Source organism: Populus nigra, chromosome 19 (assembly GCF_951802175.1).
Source record: "Populus nigra chromosome 19, ddPopNigr1.1, whole genome shotgun sequence".
Classification (NCBI taxonomy): domain Eukaryota; kingdom Viridiplantae; phylum Streptophyta; class Magnoliopsida; order Malpighiales; family Salicaceae; genus Populus; species Populus nigra.
Genome location: NC_084870.1, coordinates 8931987 through 8952458, shown reverse-complemented (window position 1 = coordinate 8952458; position 20472 = coordinate 8931987). Strand labels below are relative to the sequence as shown.

Below are 20472 nucleotides of genomic sequence, written 5' to 3'. Positions count from 1 at the left end.
AAAAACTATTTGAAAAATTAGAATATTTAAACGAGTCGTAGATAGATACTATACGTCACGTCTTATATGTTATAGATATCATCCATGACTTCCATAACTTATATTACTTTACAAATTAATTTTTTTAAAATGTTTTAATTCACCAAAACACTCCTAGTAATTTACTGGCAACAAGTTGGAAGGGAGAAATAAGATGATCCGTAGAATGATGATGTCAACCGACTGCTGTTTTTTTTTTTAATTATTATCAGTGGAATATTTTACTGTTTTATGTTGAATTATTGCCTTAAACGATGGCTAAGACAAGGCCCGAGACGGGATTGGAATTTCATGACGTCAAGGACTACGTACCATCCCGTCTGGTTAAGTTGCTTGTAAACTTTAAAGAGCTAGTTTTGAGAGTCTATACAATGGGAATGGCCTTTAGTTTTAGAGGCTCAGAGGGTACATCGATCATGTTACTGTTACCTTACTGATGGCTGTGGATCAAAGTCCAAAAGCATGCGAATATTCCACTCTTAATTATTAAAGTTTCGTCTTAATCTTTACTGCCAGATAGGATCGATGCTGTGTTAAAAATGGAGTTCTGATCTTGCCCAGAACCATATTTTTCCCGTCAACCAAACCTGGAGCGGTGGAGGTCAAATATAAGACCAATGAATAAACTATATTTTACAGTTTCACACGTGAATTTCGAGCGGAACTTGTCTTCCTTTCTGCTGTTTGTAAACTGTGAACGGGGACTCTTCCAAATATTCAAAAGCAGAGAATAGTGAATACCGTGATCCTGTTGACTGTTGACGAGGGAGCTACAAATGCAATGCATCAGCTGAGGATGCTCCGGTGGTGGCTGAACCAACGGGTCAGGGGCAGTTCAACGTGTTAAATCCAGCCTTCCTTTTTAAATCTGTTAGGCCCAAACCCACTCCACCAATTTCACTTTGGAAGTGCTGTAAATTCTTATTTTGGACGTGTTTTATTTAAAAAATATTAAATTGATATTATTTTTATTTTTTAAAAGTAAAAAATATTAAAAATTATTGTGATATATTTTTAAATAAAATATACTCTTAAAAAAATATTAACCACCAGAATACCAAACACACATAAAAATTAAATTCTTGAACCTTTTTCATAGCAAGAAAGAAGAAACAAATTGGAGTCTCAAAGGAGGCGAGACAGAAATTTAACAGCGACGATGACCTCCAAAGTTTCTATCTAAACGAAAATCTGGCTAAGTAGCGGTCTCTTTTGGTTTTTTTAATCGTTTCTAACGACGAGGAGGACAAGGTCCATGTAAGGATTGAAATTTGAGAAAGTCAAGGACCAACTTACAAGTTACTACAAAAATCTTGGAACCGTCATCTGCTAGGCTTTGTTCTAAATTGTGGACCACACAGACCCCTCTTCCATCTCCAATGGTGATTTTGTTGGGTGCTGTCTTTCGATATAATGAAAGTGGGCTGGACCATGGGCCAAGCCCATGAAAAATTACGGGCTAACAAGTAACTAGTAAAGGCCGTGGTGTTTGAAATAAGAATCGGGAGTGAAGGGCCCAGAGCAGTGCTTTGTTGTTCTTCCTTAGAACCAGATAAAAACTTAAAATAAGAAAAAGACCCAAAATTCCCAAAAGCACAAAAACCTCAAGCTTCACTATCTCGAAGGCATAGCAAATAGAAATCAAAGAAGAATCACCCCCTCTGTCTGTGCGGGTAATTCATGACTATGGCAACTTCTCTGCTATCTCCACTCGCAGCTCCAAACCCAGAACTGGCGTATCCAGCTACCGGGTTGCAACAGAAGTCTTCCTTTCTCCCAAGCGCCAGCCTCTTTTTATTAAGCAGTCCGAGAAATCAAAGGGTGCTTCAACAGCAAAGATGCTGCTATTACAAGTCCCCTTCTGCATCTGGGAACCCACTGAATCATATTCCCACTCAGTTTAGAGAAGAAAATCTCAAAGATGGATGTCTGTCTCTCCCTCTCTAACTCTCTGCTTTGTTATTTGAGTTTCTTATTGTTTGCTCTATTGATTGATTTATATATGCGATTAGTATTATTTTGATTCTTGAATCATCAATAGCTTTTGGGTTTTGGGTTTTGTTGTGTTTTGTGTTGCCTTTTTATTTTTTTATATGATAATTGAGACACTGGCTCTGCTCTTCAACCTTGGTTTAGATAGTGTTGAATGGAGGAAAGTAAACCCTAGTTTTTTTTTTTTGTTATAACAATACAGTATGCTGGCATGGTGCTCATATCATGGCAGGCTTCTAGTTAGGAGGTTAGTAAGGGTCTGTATTGAATTTGTAGTTACGAGGGCCTTTACAGTTAACATTTTGGTACTACAAAAAGCATTTCGGATGACACTTTTGAAGAGAAGAAGATGGAGTTAAACTGTGAGAATTATAATTTCAGCAGGCTGGTGGTGGAGGAATTGCAGCATTTTGGAAAAAGTTACTTAAATAATACTAATAGCAGTCTCAAAAAGCCCTTGTGTTATCTTTTGATCAATGTAGTGCGCACCTAGAGAATAGTGGTCAAGCACTTGATTGATGTTTTGAGGGGTTTGATCTTCTATAGTTGCTTCCCAAGAGTACACATGGTTTGGGGGCTTTATTTTCCCTACCTCAGCTCTCATGTGCTCTTGCTCCCACAGGTTCTCTCTTTTATGAGTCCTTCATATCCTTTGAAGCGACCTAGTGGCTAGTCTGCTACGGGTCACATCAAATCAAGAACCTGCTCATAAGATAATACCATAGGTGTTTGTTTTTGTTAGAGGTGGTAATTCAGTTGGTTTTTTCCAGTTCAAAGTTTCAACAGTAATCTCCCTTCAGCTATAAGCTTGACAAATCTCAATTGCATTACTATGCAATGAGCTATAGGATAACTTTTCATATTTTCAGATAGAAATTTAATGTTTTTCAGGTTATGCCGTTAATATGTAGACCGACTTGTTTTGAATGGCATGACACCAAATTATTCAAGTTGAGACCTGAATTTCATGCCATTTAACTACAATCTCCGTGCTTGTTTGGATACTTATCTTTCTTTGGTTTTATGAAATTCAAAGTGGACTTTTGTATTAGAATTTGAGAACTGCAACGTTTCTAGTTTCTTTTACTTGTGAATTCCCCAGCAGCTCTGAATTTGTGTGTTCTCCCAGATACATGACAAGCTTCAAATCCTAACTTCCCTTCCTCTTTATCTCATCCTCTGCAGTGATGGAAAATTATAAAAATGTACCTCAATCTCTCTATGGTCTTACTCCTTCACAAATGGACATGTTCATGACTGAAGATAATCCCATTCGTCGTCAGTCAGGGAGTGTCACAGAGGTTCTTTCTTCTTACTCCTTGAAATCATTTTCTAGCTTCAAGATGATCTTATAATTATTAATTGCATAATAATAATTTTTCTTATTGCTTGCTGAAAGTTGATTTCATCTAAGAGCCTAAATCTTATAGTGGTTATCCTGAGAGATTGTTATGTCCTTACCTTTTCTGACAGCAAAGCATCTCATCTAGAAAGAACTATCTGGATCACGGAGGGATGTATAGTGTATCAGGCATGATGGATCAAGGTCCTTCAAAATATAGTATGAGCGTAAGCATGTACCGTGGAGGGGGCAGAGGATATGGAAGACCTGAATCTGCTCCTCCGGATTTGCCTTCTTTGCTCTTAGATGCTCGGATATGCTACCTTGGAATGCCAGTGAGCAATTATTTATAAATTTCATTACTATCCTCAGTATCAACTAGAATTGTTTATCTATCTTACCATTTTCCTTCTGTCTGACTTGTATCTTCTTTACATGTCCTACCTGTTAACTGCAGATTGTACCAGCTGTCACAGAGCTTCTTGTTGCTCAATTCATGTATTTGGATTATGAAGACCCTTCAAAGCCTATATATCTATATATAAACTCATCTGGGACACAGGTTTGCCCCAGATTTTTTTATCCTTTTTTCCTTTTCTTTTCTGGCAACATGTATGTGTCGCTTATCTAGATAAGCTATTGATTGACTTGTGTTCTAATGATGCCTGAAATCACATTCATTTGGTTGAATATGTGTAATTATCTTCTCTAACTTGGTTTCTTACTGTTTAGAATGAGAAGATGGAGACTGTTGGATCTGAAACTGAAGCATATGCCATTGCAGACATCATGTCTGTAAGTATCATAATATAAAATATTATCTGCACAAAGCTCATCATAAGATCTTCAATTATTTTGTCACTATATGTTTATGCTATGGAGTAACATCGTATGTTTGTGTTTGTTTGTTGTGTGTGTGCATGTAGGATTTTTAATTTTTTTGTCAATCCTTTCTTCGATTGTTTAATGTGCTTGAAACTTATCCTGTGCATCTCTTTTTATTTGCCTGAAGTACTGCAAATCAACTATCTATACCGTGAATTGTGGCATGGCATATGGTCAAGCAGCAATGCTTCTATCTCTTGGAGCCAAGGGTTATCGCGCTTTACAGCCAAACTCATCCAGTATGATCCAAACTTCTCTTTACAGTTAAAAAGATTATCTTGACTTGTTTTGAAAAATGAAATTCCTATTTGGAACTATGGAAATATTATATTTCTCTCATTTCTGCATGTCTGTTCAGAATTTAAAATTAGAGATCCTAGGTGCACTTGAATGTGGTTTAAAAATAATTTTTGTTCACAATTTTCAAACTACATGAATGATATGGCTGCTAAGGTGCCATTCTTGAGAAAAAAGATGCATGAGAACAATTGAAGTGATTGATAAGGTGAAGTTCTATAACCTAAAATCTTTTGCCAGATGTAGGGAAAGTGGTATAATAGTTATTGGACAGTGTTTATGGGTCAGAGGAACTTGCGGCTTAACCTGATGATCTTACCCCAATCCTAGCTGTTTGGAACCTGTAGAAAAGGCTGTACCTATTTGCTTTCCTGATCTATTTGATGACCTTGGCATTAGTGACTAGTGCATGCAGCCTGTTGACTGCTCATTCAGACTATAGGGCCATTGATCTGCACCTGTTTCAAGTAAATATAGAGGTTTTGAGCATGAGCTTCTAATAATTTGATTCTGAATTGCAGCAAAATTATACTTGCCTAAAGTCAACAGATCAAGTGGAGCTGCAGTAGATATGTGGATCAAGGTTCTCCCTCCTCCTACCCCACCCCCTTTACTTCCTTTACCCTTTTTAACAATTTTTTTTTTCAGGCCAAGGAATTGGATGCGAATACTGAGTATTATATCGAGCTTTTAGCAAAAGGAACTGGGAAACCGAAGGAAGAACTTGTTAAAGACATCCAGCGACCAAAATATCTCAAAGCTCAAGAAGCCATAGATTATGGGATTGCAGACAAGTTACTTAGCTCAAATGATGATGCATTTGAGAAACGGGTAATTTTTTCATTGCATTTGGCTTTTCTTTTGTGTTTGATTTTATGTGCATTTAGTGACAATATGCCTTCAATGTCCAGGATTATGATGCGTTGCTTGCTCAAACAAAAGCCATGAAGGCACAAGCTGCTGGTCCAAGAGCAGCTCCATCAGGATCTAGGTGATGACAAAATACAGTGTAGCCTATCATACAGAGGAAACTATCAAGGTAGGACACTCTTTTGTTGATGGCAGCGCTTGTCACTGTGGCCAGATTGCTCTGGATCCGTATGCTTATCTAAAAAATGTTGTGTACAAAGCGTATCTTGGCCAAGGGCTGTGTTAAAGTTACATGTAACAATAGGCCACTGGTTCATAATAGTAATGTAACGCAAACAAATCCGTATTTGGGTTTTGATCTTCTTTGAACAGTGGATTTCCCCCCTTTTTCGTCAAGAGATGAGTTCTTCTGCGCAGGGCACAAACTTACCAAGGACTCGTCTGTAATTTAGAAGCACGGCTGGTGCTGAACTGCTAATTCCAAAATCAGCTAATTTGACAGGAAACTGTTTATCAGACCCTGCTTAAGGCTCGCGATGCTGGTTGGCTAGGACGACTTGTGAGTTGGCTGTTAAGAATATATTGTTTTGGATAAAAACTGAAAAATTCTTAAGAGTTGATCTTGACAAAGTTTCACTAGGTTAAGTCAATTAAGTTATGGGTTGACTGTTGAATTATTATTGGCTCAACTGGTTACCTGGTTTGAAAGCAACCCTGAGCCGGGTTACTGGATAACTGTGGTTTAGAAATATTACGTGGTGCAGGTTTGAAAGAGTTAAATTTAATCTCATGGTTTGTGGAGCTTCATTATGATCGTCTTGGTTGAGAAGTTAGGGTAATTTTCTCGATAAAATAAAATAAAATAAAATAAAAGAGGCATTCCTATTCAAGGATGTTTTATGGTATTTCAATGTCTTCGTCCGAGTTTCAAGAATGAAAAAAGAGTACTTTTATCATGCATAGCGAATTCTTTATAACAAAATCTTTCGACGAGAGGACAGCACAGAAAGAGACAAATGGCGACCGTGCTGACTAGAGGGCTTCAAAGTAACCAGTTCATAAAAGTGAGGACGCAGAATCAAATATCAGCTCACAGTCATGGCACATGCCATAAATATAACATTGCAAGTATTTTTTATTTAGAAACATATTTTTTTATTTTTCAAAAAATTTATTTTTAATATTAACACATCAAAATTATCCATATATATATAAAATAATTTTAAACAAAACGAAAATTTTAAAAGCACGAAGCCATGTTCACAAACTTGATACCAAATCCTCGATAGGATGCAAAACCCTCTCAAAATGCAAATCGCTTTAGTTAGCATTTCGCAATATGTGTCTGCAGCTTTTCCTTTCAAATTTTGAATAATTCTATAACTAAAAATTTCATCAAAAAATATATTTCAATCAAGTGGCATTCACTCAGCTGATTTTTTTTGTTTTTTTTGCGTTACATCTCACCTTGTGGTTTGTTAGGATTTATTGACTTATTGGGAAGATATATGAACTAAGAGCACACAATTTTCTCAATTTAATTCAATGCCTAGATTGTCGGGTTTTTTTTTTATATTTCTTAAAGCAATTGAATTGGAATAATATATTCTTAATTTAGGTTATTTTGCTGATAATGTCATAGCTTACAGTTTAACATTTTACGGACTCCGCAAAATGCTTAAGTTTAAACATTGATGGACATACCATTTTAATCTATTCTTTTTTTAATAAATAAAAATTTTACTAGGTTCTTGTTTGGTGCAATAATTGAACCATCATTTAGCTAATTTTTAAATATTTTTTTATTTTAAATTATTTTTTTATGTTTCTTGATCGGGTGATATACTAATAATGAAAATAAATTTTAAAAAATAAAAAATATTATTTTAATATATTTCATAAAAAAATTATCTTAAAAAATAAACTCTACCACTGTACCAAATAGCTACTGAAATGTCTATTAAAGTAACTCTCAAGCACTCAAACCAGACCAGCCCCCTAAAATGCAAATAGAAATCAGAAATGTGGTCAATATCACGAAGAATTAAGAGATACCGTGTATATATCCAAATGAAAATTGATTATACGCCGTTTAAAGCTGAGTTGGCGCACACTGCATGGCGGCCTCGGTTTGCCCATCCATCAGAGTGATAACTGATAATTCAATTTCCACCGAGAAACATTCTTGTTGTGGCTCATGTATAATTTGCTCAGGAATGAAAAACGAAAGTAGCACAGAATTCTCATGCATTTCCTAATAAAATTATAATTAAATCATCAAATATAGAATTTAGATGCAGCGGACTGTATTAGCACATTCATTTATTGGATGAAGGATGAGCTGTTTACTAGGGATCTCTATTTAAATGACTATAAATATCGCCAAATCAGTGGCAAAAAAACAAGGCCATATGAACATTAGACAAGCAAAAACCCATTTAAATTTTATCCAGTTCTCTTTACAGATTGTTCCCCTGGTCAATCGAGCCTCCATTTAAAGTGTTTGTGCCGGTGGTCCTATCAGATTGTCAACGATTTCATTTAAACAGAGCTTTCTAGACCTTGCAAAAAAAAAAAAAAAACCTCATCCTAAACTCGTCTTAGCTGCAAGTCTTTGCATAATGATAAGAAAGAGTTGCTCGGTCACATTCAGTTGTGTATCTAGGAGACTAGATAGACGAATGCTTACAGAATCCAAAGTTCTTAGCACAAACCTATATGATCACTTAAAATAATATGAGACAACAGGGACAATCCAACTTGATTCAAGGATTAGTTCACATCAAGTTTGGAGAGCTTCATAGGAAAGAATAAAGCCTAGAAAACCATAAGACACTGCATATCCAAGATTACCAGACTAAGTTATGCTGGGGGGTTGGGGTATGGTTTTGGTTTTGGCTTGACTTCTATTTCATTCACACTTCGTACAAAGATAGCATCTGGCTCATGCCTGCAAAATGAACTTGCAACAATCAGAGCAAACAACATGGAAGAGAGACGGAGAGTGAGATTATAACAACTCTTACGGTTTATCTCCCTCTTCATAAGTGTAACTTGATGCCACAGCCAATAGACTGCCATCTCTGCTAAATGAAAGTGCTGCAATACTTGATGGATACTTTGAGTACTGAAAAGGGTAAAATTACAACAAGAACACGATATAAGCTTTCCACTAGTAAATTAATGCTTTCAGATGTCCAGTGATCATGTACCTGATACAGTCTCTTTTTGTTGTTCCCATCCCATATGTTGATGAAACCATCACAACCTCCAGTTGCAAATGTACCATAGCTGCAAGTTGAGTCTGAAAGTAAGATAAAGTGACCCAACAAAGAGAAACGAGATGGTAGTATCACCACATGCCAAACAAGATATCAACTTCAGTCATTGTAAGTTCAGAAATGGAGAAACCAATCAGGCTAAAATCTTGATCAAGACATAACTACTTGGATGCTTCAATGAAATTAAGTTAGGCAAAAATAATAGTTATGGACTCCTGGATCTGACAAATGGAAAGAATGCTCCTCTATGAAGAAAAAATTCATCCAATTACTCCATGAGAACTTGTCAGCTTGGAAAAAGTGGTGAATGTCTGCTAATCATTAACAAGAACTTCAAAATTCATAAAAGTTGGGGTTTGATGTTCGTGTCTTATGCATCATATTGTTGTTCCAGTCCATTTATTCACACAATTTTCATTTAGAGTAACCTTTTGCCAAGTCAAGACTCAAGACCAGCCCAGCCACTAAACAGCAGACGAGTCATTTATCTTGAGCTAGATACAACTGCATTACAAGGACAGGGACTATACAAAGAGAAAGTATTACACGATGAAGATCAACATTTTGGTGATTATATAGAATCTGTCCATCCATCTTATTTTGTCAATCAAAAGTTCATAAATCCAATGTATAGAGAGAGCATTCAGAAACTTACACAGGATGGAAAGCAATAGCATTTACGGGATAGACAATGTCTCTTCCAGCCTCTGACTTTCGATGACACTTGAATGCATATCTGCATAAAGTTTCAACTTTATCAAAACCATTGAATGAAAGACGAAGGTTATTATCTCTTAATAATACACGAGGCTGCTTTCATTTTTACATAGTTATACCCTAAGGGCATCCAATTAAATAAACGATGGAGGATTTATCTCCTAAAGATACATGTGCTGCTTTCATTTTTACACAGTTACACTAAGTGCAATTTCATGACTAGATAGCTTATACAAATGAGACATGCATATCATCGCCAGATTATGGAGAGAGACCACATAAAAAATGATAACAAGAAACCACAACTTTTTTGAGAATAGAGAGCACACCCCACATGAAAGTACAAAAAGTTCATCCCACAGAAGGAGAAATTGTTGCTCTGTCTACCAACTCGTCCATAAACTAGGTCAATAGTGGCATGACACATGGATTAATTATTACATATCCAATGTAGGTTCCATTCACTCTTTATACAAGTTTCATATTGCTATTGACCTAATCTGGGATGAGCTGACAGACTAATTCATCCTCAAAATTTCTCCCACAGAGGAAGAGCTATGGAGGATAACAAAAAGTTCTACTTTATTGTATCACACGGATTTGTTTGAAAACACCCATTAGTTCCTGAAATTAGCATGCAAGAGGAGCAAAGTATAAACATTTATCATGCAACATTAGAAGTGTTCCACCAAGTTATTTCCTTGGTCATCTAACCGAAAGCCATGAAAGTCATATAAATGTAAAAGACGATGAGGGAGAAGAACATAATCAAATTTGCACTATGCTGGATGGTGCAGAGGAAAATGAACCATACTTTTTTGCCTGACTGGCCTCTGAAGAATCAAAAAACTCCATCGCTACTCGCCCTTCAACAGAACTGAGTGCATATCCTGCATCATGTAATTCAAGTGAATAAGAGTCATCCATGAGAGAACTTTAAACCAATAATGCAAGACAAATTCATGACATAGATGGAAATCACCATTGCATATACCAGACACTTTCCCTGCACATTGAACTAATTGAAGCCAAGAGGATGCTATTCATGGAAGAGCAGAACATAGAGCTCAGCTATATGAGTATTAGAAGATTCCTTAATCACTTTTCTGTTTAAGTGAATTTCTTGAGATTTAAAGCAAAATACAAGAAAATAGAAATAACCTCATAACACATAAATTTAAGAAAGCCATTGCACAAGCAAATATAAATGCATTGGAAACAGGGTGACTTTCAATTGAGAGGTAGCCCAAATGACATGATTTCTCCCATCATAAAATATGGCAACAGTGACTGCGAAAACAATGTCAGTTCAGTGTTATGATCAATACCTGTGCCATTGGGGTAACAACGCACACATCGAGTTTGATATTTCAAAGATGATTCTCTCCTTTGCTCAGGTTGAGACATATTTCGCAGATCATAGACATTGACGTGTCTTCCTGCAGTAGCTACTACTAAACGATTTCCAACAAGAGATAGAGAGTAAACACGCTCAGGTTGCAGATATGTGCCGATGAGGGTGCGCTCTTGCCCACTAGCTCCTCTAGGATCCCAACACTTAAGTGTTTTGTCCCAGCTACCAGTGATTACTTGCCCTGTAGTCAAAGAAAGATGGATAAGCAATTAAAGAGAGGAATACGGCATAATTTTTTAAATAAGGAGAAGGTTGTCCCATTGTATTCCATATAATACTCTTTAGAGCCTCATTACAAGTAAATACAGCGAACACAAGCACAAGAGCAGTATGATATCTATTCAGAGCAACTAACATGACAGAAAAGTTGAAAAATAGAAGTTCGATGAGCACATGAGACCAGTATCCACAAGCCATTTTCTGCTCCTCTTTCTTGTAGTCCTGCCTGTTTGTTCATCTTTAGAGCTTAAAATATTTTCTACGCTTCGGCTATGTGTTAATTAGTCATTCTCCACCTTCCCAGTCTATTTTTCTTTGGATTGACTGGTTTAGGCATTTTCAAATGTTACTCTGTTTTACTGCTTCAGGTCTCACTTGTCCATTATTGCACTTGGATTGCGCATTTGCAACCCTAGGGCTTATTACTAAATATACCATTGTTGCTAACAAAAATATCCAAGTCAAAAGCAATAACCAAATAAGCCACACATTTAGTTCATGCAGATAGACAACATTAAAGCACAACAGATCAAGTTGGACATACATGCAAGTGTCCACAAGATCAACAACGATGAAGCTGAATTTAGAGGCAGATTTTTATCTGACAAGCTCAAGTTATACGCACCAGAACTACTTCACTTTCAAAATTACAAAGCAAACAAAACTAGCATAACCTCCACGGCAATGAAAAAGTACAATATATAAGCAATCAAATGAATCATAATTTAAACACACCTACCTGCAGCATAAGAGTACTCGACACAACGAACATGCGCATCATGCCTTCCCAAAATATCCTCCTTTTCGTAGTTAAAAACCAACCTAAATCATTAAAATTCAAAAATCTTGACCAGTATAAAAAAGAAAATCCCCAGACACATTCTTCACATAATAAACTACTCCTCAAAGTCAACTCCTAAATCCACACGTTTCGCAATTTAGTGCAATATCCACTTCAACACTAACCGTCGCACGGTGTTGTCGGCGCTGGCACTGAAACCGGAAGAATCGTCGTGGAAGCAGCAATCAAGCACGGCACCACCGTGCATAAACTCTCCTCGCAAAACATTAGTACCCGCGTCGTATAATCTCACAGTCTACGATAACAAAATTAAAAATTGAGTTACAGTAAAATGTTAAGATTGGGAGTGATTTGATTGGTGAGGGTGTACCTTGTCCCATGAGGAGACGAGCAGGTGGTCGCTGTGATTGGAGAATCGGAGGTTCGAGATCCCGTCGGTTGGGGGATTCGAGAGTTCGCGGCCGGAGAATTGTGGCGGGATGACAGCTGTCATCGCGTGATTTTACTGACGGAGATTCAAAAAAGCGCGAGGAAGCCGGTGTTTTGATTGTTGGGGTTTTGAGGGGGAAGAAGGAGATTTGAAAGTGCGAGCAGGGGCAGCCTAAGTATTACTGTTTTTTTTTACTAAAAAAAATAATAATAGGAGAGGGGAATTTGAATTTTTAAATTCGAAATGAGATGGCGGCAGCCTCTGATGAGCAGGGTGATGCTCACCGCAGTGTTTCCTCTTGCTTTCTTTCTTTTTTTTAGCTCATTTCTCATGGTTAATAGATTAATTTAAACCTTTATTTTTTCCTTAAAAGCTCAATCTATAAATTAACCGAGTTGAAGCTTAGCTAGTGGTGTCGAGGTATAAATTGTATTTCTTGAAATTTTAATTTTTTTATTTAAAATATTATATATATATATATTTAAATCATTTTGTTATATTAATATCAAAAATATTTTTTTTATTTTAATATATTTCTAAACAAAAAACATTATGAACCGTCACCGTCACCACAATCTCAAACACATAATTAGTATTGAATTTTGTTGGGCAAACAATTTATTTAAAAAAAATCAATTTTTTCATGTTTTTAAATTGTTTTGATGTAGTGATATTAAAATAATTTTAAAAAAATAATAAAAAGTGCCTTGAAAAATAACTGTTGTCACACTTCCAAACACCCTATTACACCGTAGTGCATTATTTGTTTTTTTAAAAAAATTTAAGCTATTTTTAGATTTTTATGTACCAATATAAAAAATTATTTTAAAAAAACAAAAACAAGATCATTTTAATATATTTTTATAAAAATCAACCGTTTCCGCATTAACATTCACTAACTTAACTTATTTGTGCTAACAAACCCTTTTAAAACCTTGCCAATGAGCTGATACAAAAGATTATAAGCTAATTTAAATATTAGGCCTGGAGAAAAGAAAAATAACATTGATAAGATATTTTTATTTTTATCATGTTAATTTTTATGATAGTCATTTACAGGAAGGAAATAAATGTTCGCAAGAGGGGTGTCGAAATAAATAAACTACTAGAATGAATTTTAAAATGAGAAAACTAGGAAAGATCATGGATAGAATATAATAGTCTTGAAAGGTTAAAATGCTTAATTATTACGAAAAGCTAAAATATTCAAGATTCAAATTAAAAACATTCGACACTTTGAGTGTGACCTGGCTCCCAAAATATATTATGGTTTCCACTTTCCACCCCTCATCTTTCATATCATTTTCCATCACAAACTAAAAAAAAAATGTATGAGCACTATAAATAAATAAATAAAATTTTAAACTATAAAATGTTATTTTATAGGAACTGAGGTGGCTTGCATCGGTTCCTGTTGTATGAAGTAAGAGAGATTAAGGGGGCGGAAGAGTACGAGCCCAATGAGCCCATTAATCAATTTTCATCGAGTCAGCTAGAAATATCTCGACCCAATCTCTTAGATCAGGGCCAATCTAACCATCTTTAAAAATAAAAAGAAAAATATTAAAGAGAGAGACGTAAAAACAGAAACGGATCTCCATGGCCAAAATCACGAATCCATAGGGACTCTCTCTCTTTGTTCTCGACATACTTACCAACTAAATTCAATTAACTGAAAAGAGTAAAAAAAACGAAGAAGAAAAATAGTCTTCATAATTAAGCGTCAGATTTTTATTTATCAATTAGATCTCCCTCTAGCCATTTAGCAAATTATTTTTGTAAAATTGGAGCTCCCTTCCTAGATTCTCCTCCAGCTCTCTGCAATGGTGGTCTGCAAATGCCGTAAGGTAGGCACTCACCCCTCTCTTATTCGATTGGTGTTGAGTTGTTTGTGATTGATCGATCGATTTTTATATTTAGATCTGGTTATTTCTTAATTTGACATCAAACGCTTACTTTTGGAATCTAATTTCGATCTAGGGTAAATGATTTTGCGTTTCGTCATTTCTTTTTTCCTCTACGCATTCTTCAATGCGTTTTTCATTCTTTGAATTGGAGATTGATTTTTTTATTTTTTTGGGTTTCAGGCTACGAAGTTATATTGTTTCGTGCACAAGGTTCCCGTTTGCGGGGATTGTATCTGCTTCCCAGAGCATCAAATTTGTGTGGTATTTACGTCCAACTTTATAACTAGTCTTTGATTGCTGCATCGTGGTTTGCACTGTGGTTCTCATTCATTTATATTGTACTATCCATGTTTGACATATTAAGGGCATAGAATGAAGGCGAAAAAAGGTAATGAAATAGGACAAGTAGTTAGAATTCAGCAGATATTAGTTATTAAAAGAGAGGAATTACTGAAGAGTCGATGTGATTAGGGCAGAGGCAGGAACATGTTGATGGCACCAAAGCGACTGCCTACACGGTATCCATTCCTTAAGCTTGAAATTCTGGATGAGATGACAAATCATCTATCCAAAAAGATCAGAAAAAAGAGAGGGATAAATATCAATGTGCCCTTTGAAACTTTTGGCATCTATGTCTTGATTGGAAACTGCCTGAGGTTACATTTTATTAGAATTAGACGTGTTTGTTTGGTTAAAATTCTTCAACATATAATGAAACTAACATTTGTTAGGACTGTGGACATGTGCCTGTATGTATTTGCATATATAATGTAAAAATGTTTCTGTAAAGTTCATTTTGTAGGGCTTACCGGCTCACTCTATACAAATGTTTACATTGTTTCTAGGTTCGTACATACTCTGAATGGGTAATAGATGGAGAGTATGATTGGCCTCCAAAATGTTGCTCATGCCAAGCTGTGCTTCAAGAGGGGGATGGTCCTCAAACCACTCGATTGGGTTGCTTGCGTATGAGTCATTGCTGATATAGTTACATGCTTTTAGTTGCAAAATTTTCTTAAACACACAAGATAATATTTGATTTTCCCTTTATTTTGGGGTTATTGTAGATGCTATACACACAAATTGTTTGGTTTCACATATCAAAAGCTTCCCTCCGCATACTGCACCAGCTGGATATGTGTGTCCTTCATGTTCAACACCAGTAAGACAACCCTGAAAGTCATCTCCAGCATTTGTTTACTTTAGTAGTGTTTTCTGTATCCCTGATTTATTTCCATATGGTGCTATGTTGGTGCAGATATGGCCTCCTAAAAGTGTGAAAGACTCCGGATCTCGTCTTCATTCAAAGCTGAAAGAAGCTATAATGCAGGTAATGTTTAAGCTTGGATTTTGGATTACTGTATTCCATCATTAGTGCTTGAATAGTTGCAATCTATCAGGGTATTTGTGTTTTTTGATGCTGCACTACTGCTTTACTTCATTAATTATCATATCATCTAACTACATAACTTCCATTGTGAATGTAACTTTAGTACACTGTAGGTTTTGTATCGAATATTTGTTATCTATATCTTATATGACTAAATCCTTAGTTTTGCTACCTTTTGGTGGTAATTTTTTTTTCCAACTGGTTATCTTTAATTATCCTCCTCTTCATTCTGCCAACGTATGATAGGGTAAAATGAAAAATATGTATCACATGGTCTTGGTCATTTGCATGTGACAAAGGCTTAAATTATGGCAGTTCTATGATAGGGTAAAATGAAAAATATGTATCATATGGTCTGGATCATTTGCACTTGACAAAGGCTTAAATTTTGGTGGTTCATTGCCAAGTAATTTGCTTCATTATCATTAAGTTTAATCTGTTAGTTTAGTAATATTATGGAAAAAATTAGGAGGCAAAGAATTTTATGGTACATCATTATTACTAAACTAATGATGTTAAGGCCAATGTTAATGGAACAAATCACATGACACATAAGTGCCAAAATTTAAAACAGTCGCTGAATTGCAATTAGCCCAAGCCCTGAGGTGCATTTTTTGCATGTTACCTAAGATGTATGTGCTATTTGTTGATTTCTTTTCCGTGGAAACTACATAAATCTGTTCTATATTGAATAGCTTATAATTGTTAAAAGCTAAGATCCTTGGGGGTAAAGCAATACTAATAATGCAAAGGTAATCAAGTTGCAAGTTTGCTTCCTTGTCTAGGGAGTTTTAAGCCAGCTCGACTTCTGCTCTCTCTCCCACTCTCACACATGCATTTCTCACACCACATGCACAGACAGAGGGTCATGACATATGAGTTGCATGGTCATGGAAGGCGGATTATCCTCCTGGTATGCCAACTGTTTGGATTGGGTGATTTTAGGCTGTGAGATTGCTGGTGGAGTTTAATTTCTCGAGGACGGATAGTTTTTTCATGTCCATCTTCTAATATTTGTAGATTTATTCTTGCAAAATGTTGACCGGTGAATCCTCAAAAAGGTGTATACCGTAGCATTTTTAGTGCCTTCTTAGTAGCAATTAGACTGATATATTCCCCTGGTGAGAGATCATTTCAGCTGTGTTGGATTTTCAACCATGGTGTTGCGAATTGCGTGAATGAATGATTTAGTTTAATACGAGCTCTGATGTGATAGCCTACAGTTAAAAGTTGCTGATATGATGACTGACAGACAGTTTCATATGGGTGTTGGGTGCTTGATGGCTCATAGACTTTGCAATTAGACAGAATCCCAATGCGAAAGATCTTTGCTATGTCTTGTATTTGAGCCATCGTTTTCTGCATTGTATGAACGAGGATTTTAATTTAACAGATATGATAGAAATTTCCTTTTTTCCTCCTGTATTTTTGTGCTTATCTTTATCATGATAGTTATTATTTGGTTAAAAAAAGGAAGGCTTCACCTTTTGCATTTTAATGGGGAAAATTCTTTGGCATCCATTTTCTTTTAAATTGTACCTAGCTGAAGAATACTTGAAACAGGGGCTGAAGTTATGGTCTTCTTTCTTGTGTTGTTGAGTTAAGTAGGATTTTAATAACTTATCTTTGCAAAAATGCAGACGGGTTTGGAAAAGAACTTGTTTGGAAACCATCCATTTTCATTGCCAGCACCACCTCCTGCATTCACCTCAGATCCTTTGGTTGCCATTTCTTCGTCACCCTCAGTGACAAGTGAAACTGGAACAGGGCCTTCTAAAATTTCTGTGTCGGATATTAAGGAGATTGAGAGCCCCAGTTCTGTGGCGAATTACATGAAAAACTCAAGTACTGGCATTGTAAGCGTTTTTTCTTCCTTTTTTTCCCACTCAAAACAATTTGTTTGCTGACTTCAATTTCTTGTATGTTTTGTAATGCAAACCAGCCTGTTGCTACAACACGAAAGGTTGGCGTACAAGTTGAGCGGCAAAATTCTGAACTTTCATACTTTGCAGATGATGAAGATGGGAACCATAAAAAGTACAGTCGAAGGGGTGAGTATAAATTTGCCTATGTGTGAAGTTTAGTTCAAATCATATGATGAAGGTTGCTGGACATTTTACAAGACCATTATCTGCGAGCCTACTTTCACCTTTTATAATCTTATCCTGCTCACTACTCTAATCATTCCAAATAGTTTGTTTATTTTTGTAAGCAGTTGATCAGAAGTTTTTAAAACAGAAACACAGCATCGTTAGCGAATCAGAACAATTTGATATGCTGATACTGATTCTTTTGAAATCAGTTTTCTCAGGTTCAATAATTTTCTTGGTTTTGTATACCATCTCAATTTCAACTATTTTCATTGCAGGTCCATTTCATCACAAGTTCCTCAGAGCTTTGCTTCCTTTCTGGTCTAGTGCATTACCAACTTTACCAGTTACTGCACCTCCACGTAAAGATGCACTAAATGCAGATGATGCTTCAGAAGGTCGTACAAGGAATCAAAAACATTCAAGGATGGATCCAAGAAAAATCCTCCTCGTGATAGCAATCATGTAATTTTCAGCCCTCCTTTTTTGGACCAGTGTATTATATTTTGCTGATAGGGTGACAAAATTTGTTGATTTGGTAAAGGCTTCCAAATTTGAAGGGTGTGGTTTTTGTCCTATATATAAGCAGTTATATCTGTGAATTGATTTACTGCTAACCAGAACAATGAGCCCAAATTTTAGAACATGACACAAAAGACTATTTTCTACAGTGCAAGCACACATTATGATAGCTGTCTTCACTAATGCAAGTGTGTTGTGATCTTTTGCAGGGCTTGTATGGCAACTATGGGCATACTGTATTACAGAATTGCACAACGGGGTTTTGGAGAGGAGCAGCCAGGTGATGAGCAGCAGTGATGTATGTAAGGTTATGATGGAATAGGATAATGACACACTGTACCCTTGGATGCATGCCGGCTGGTCAGTGGTGCTTTTGCCGCTTCCCATTTTGTATGGCTGCACTGATGCATGCACCTGTTACTTGTGTTTGAGTGAAATGTAAAAAGTTCTTTCTCTGGGTTATTCATAGTCGAGTTGGAGAATCAGGTTAAAGGATAGATGTTTTCGTTTAAATTGGCCTGTTTTTTTGTAATTCTCTACTGTTTAGTTAATAAGACTTGGAGAAATACCAGTTGAAAGGTCCATGAGCTAGGCCTTCTTCCCCCTTTACCTTTTCTTTTACCTTTTTAGTCGTTTTCTGGCCTTCCCGCAGTGTTGGTTGGATTTGTGAACGAGGTCAGCTATTAACTCCATGGACAAGGAAAATTGTCACTCTCATGTATGTTTTGCAGCCTACAATAGCTTTCGAGTTAAAGCATGCTCACTCAATTATGTCAACTGGTTGTTCTAGTAAGTTGCTTTAGTGCTCTTCAAAACTGTTTCCTGTTATTGGCATCAACAAAAACCGGAATAGACCCTACCCTGAAATTCTTTCTGAGACCCTATTGGGCTGGTAAAATTGAGGCTATCTGATCTTTTTTTCTACTTGTAGTGCGTGACTTATCTCGTCATGGGAATTCCCTTGCTTCCTCCTCGAAGGTGGCGCGTTATCTGATTTTTAGTGGAAGAGATGGAAGCACCAAGATTACTCACGGGTACTCCTCTGCATTGAAGTTCATTAGCAGCCCATGCATTTTGACATCAGCTTTTGTTTACTGGTAAGGACCAGCAGCCCGTCCCATATCCTCCTTATATAGCCCATCACTAGCATTTTGTCAAAAAAAAAAAAAAAAAGCTCACCTCTAGAAATTCCTTTCCACATCAGAATTTCAAAACGCGGAAGATCGTTTGGATATGCCGAGAAGTAATGTTTGATACATAGTTAATTTGAAATATTAGTATTATAGCTGTTGTGCGTTTTCAATACATTAACTTCCATCACTGACTTGGTGAAGTTACAAAAAGATGAGGTAAGTTTTGTGACACTATCTATATACAGTGCAGTGGGCTGGTTAGCTTTCTTTAGCTTATTATAACGACTCGCGAAATGAATAGTATCTTTTTTTAAACGATTCTAAATTACATTTTAATTAAATCGTAATTGCATTAATTTTTATCACTCGCAATTATTAATGTAACATGAAACAATCAGCTGGCCTGTTTGATAATAATTAATATCACGAATTAATTTGCAATTCTATAGATGATATACTAAATAATTCATAACTTTGAGTTAACATATATAATTATTGTGTCTATAATGTTCGCCTATTATTTCAGAATAGAAAAGATGAAATTAAACAGTAAAAATAAATTTCATTTAGAAAATGATTGTCTCTTGACAAGAAAAACAAAACATGGACTTGAAATTTTAACAATTTCAAGTCCTGACATTTCTCGAGATTTCATATTTTCTTGTGTTGGTCTTCCAATCATGATGAATTCTATCCTTGAGCATTTAAATTTTAATATTCCATCGTTACATGATCTAGTAGTTTATGAAGAAGAGACTATCATTCAAACTGTAGACAAAGATTAAGCCCAGTTTGCCACAGTACCAAAACTTCTAAATTAGCCGCCGGCTTCAAGACTAGACTAAAGTGTCTGAGAGTTTGATAATATTTATTTTTAAAATATTATTTGATTGAAAATATATTAAAATAATAATTTTGTAAAAAAATTTATGTATATTAAAATAATTTGAAAATATAAAAAAATAATTTTAAATAAAAAATTTAAATTTTTAGAAAATACGGTTTCAATCGTGTTTCCAAACTCTCTATAAAAAAATATATAAAAATATGATAACAGTTTCTTTTCAAAATATATATTAAAATGATCTAAAAACTTAAAAATTATTTTTTAAAAAATTCAAATTTAACTAAAGAATGTTTTA

At 35.7% G+C, this 20472-nt stretch overlaps 3 protein-coding genes across 3 annotated transcripts; 2 read left to right on the top strand and 1 right to left on the bottom strand.

Moving 5' to 3' along the window:
• Positions 1-1609: 1609 nt before the first annotated feature.
• On the top strand, positions 1610-5821 carry LOC133680429 (ATP-dependent Clp protease proteolytic subunit-related protein 1, chloroplastic). The gene is made up of 9 exons (XM_062103383.1): positions 1610-1966; positions 3217-3332; positions 3505-3708; positions 3831-3935; positions 4106-4168; positions 4386-4497; positions 5077-5138; positions 5204-5386; positions 5467-5821. The coding sequence occupies exons 1-9, from the start codon at positions 1720-1722 to the stop codon at positions 5548-5550; spliced, it is 1176 nt and encodes a 391-aa protein (XP_061959367.1). The 5' UTR covers positions 1610-1719; the 3' UTR covers positions 5551-5821.
• A 2204-nt stretch (positions 5822-8025) lies between these two features.
• LOC133679773 (mitotic checkpoint protein BUB3.1) lies at positions 8026-12577 on the bottom strand. The gene is made up of 9 exons (XM_062102462.1): positions 12229-12577; positions 12023-12153; positions 11796-11878; positions 10752-11018; positions 10238-10313; positions 9362-9442; positions 8638-8716; positions 8452-8552; positions 8026-8375 (listed from the first exon to the last, which is right to left on the bottom strand). Exons 1-9 carry the CDS (start codon positions 12349-12351, stop codon positions 8288-8290), a joined length of 1029 nt encoding a protein of 342 aa, XP_061958446.1. The 5' UTR covers positions 12352-12577; the 3' UTR covers positions 8026-8287.
• A 1255-nt stretch (positions 12578-13832) lies between these two features.
• Positions 13833-18806, top strand: LOC133679235 (uncharacterized). Its single transcript, XM_062101773.1, has 9 exons — positions 13833-14135; positions 14376-14456; positions 15041-15161; positions 15263-15357; positions 15454-15525; positions 17226-17441; positions 17528-17636; positions 17954-18140; positions 18407-18806. Exons 1-9 carry the CDS (start codon positions 14112-14114, stop codon positions 18492-18494), a joined length of 993 nt encoding a protein of 330 aa, XP_061957757.1. The 5' UTR covers positions 13833-14111; the 3' UTR covers positions 18495-18806.
• The last annotated feature ends 1666 nt before the right edge of the window (positions 18807-20472 follow it).

Bases quoted from the DNA above. Each gene is read 5' to 3' on its own strand.
- LOC133679773 (XM_062102462.1), bottom strand. From the start codon at position 12,351: ATGACAGCTGTCATCCCGCCACAATTCTCCGGCCGCGAACTCTCGAAT. The intron at 11,019-11,795 runs GTAGGTGTGTTT...CTTTGACTACAG, and splicing joins CGAGTACTCTTATGCTGCAG to GGCAAGTAATCACTGGTAGC. The intron at 10,314-10,751 runs GTATTGATCATA...TACATGATGCAG, and splicing joins TTGTTACCCCAATGGCACAG to GATATGCACTCAGTTCTGTT.
- LOC133680429 (XM_062103383.1), top strand. From the start codon at position 1,720: ATGACTATGGCAACTTCTCTGCTATCTCCACTCGCAGCTCCAAACCCA. The intron at 1,967-3,216 runs GTCTGTCTCTCC...CATCCTCTGCAG, and splicing joins AGAAAATCTCAAAGATGGAT to TGATGGAAAATTATAAAAAT. The intron at 4,169-4,385 runs GTAAGTATCATA...ATTTGCCTGAAG, and splicing joins CCATTGCAGACATCATGTCT to TACTGCAAATCAACTATCTA.
- LOC133679235 (XM_062101773.1), top strand. From the start codon at position 14,112: ATGGTGGTCTGCAAATGCCGTAAG. The intron at 15,358-15,453 runs GTAAGACAACCC...ATGTTGGTGCAG, and splicing joins GTCCTTCATGTTCAACACCA to ATATGGCCTCCTAAAAGTGT. The intron at 17,442-17,527 runs GTAAGCGTTTTT...AATGCAAACCAG, and splicing joins AAAACTCAAGTACTGGCATT to CCTGTTGCTACAACACGAAA.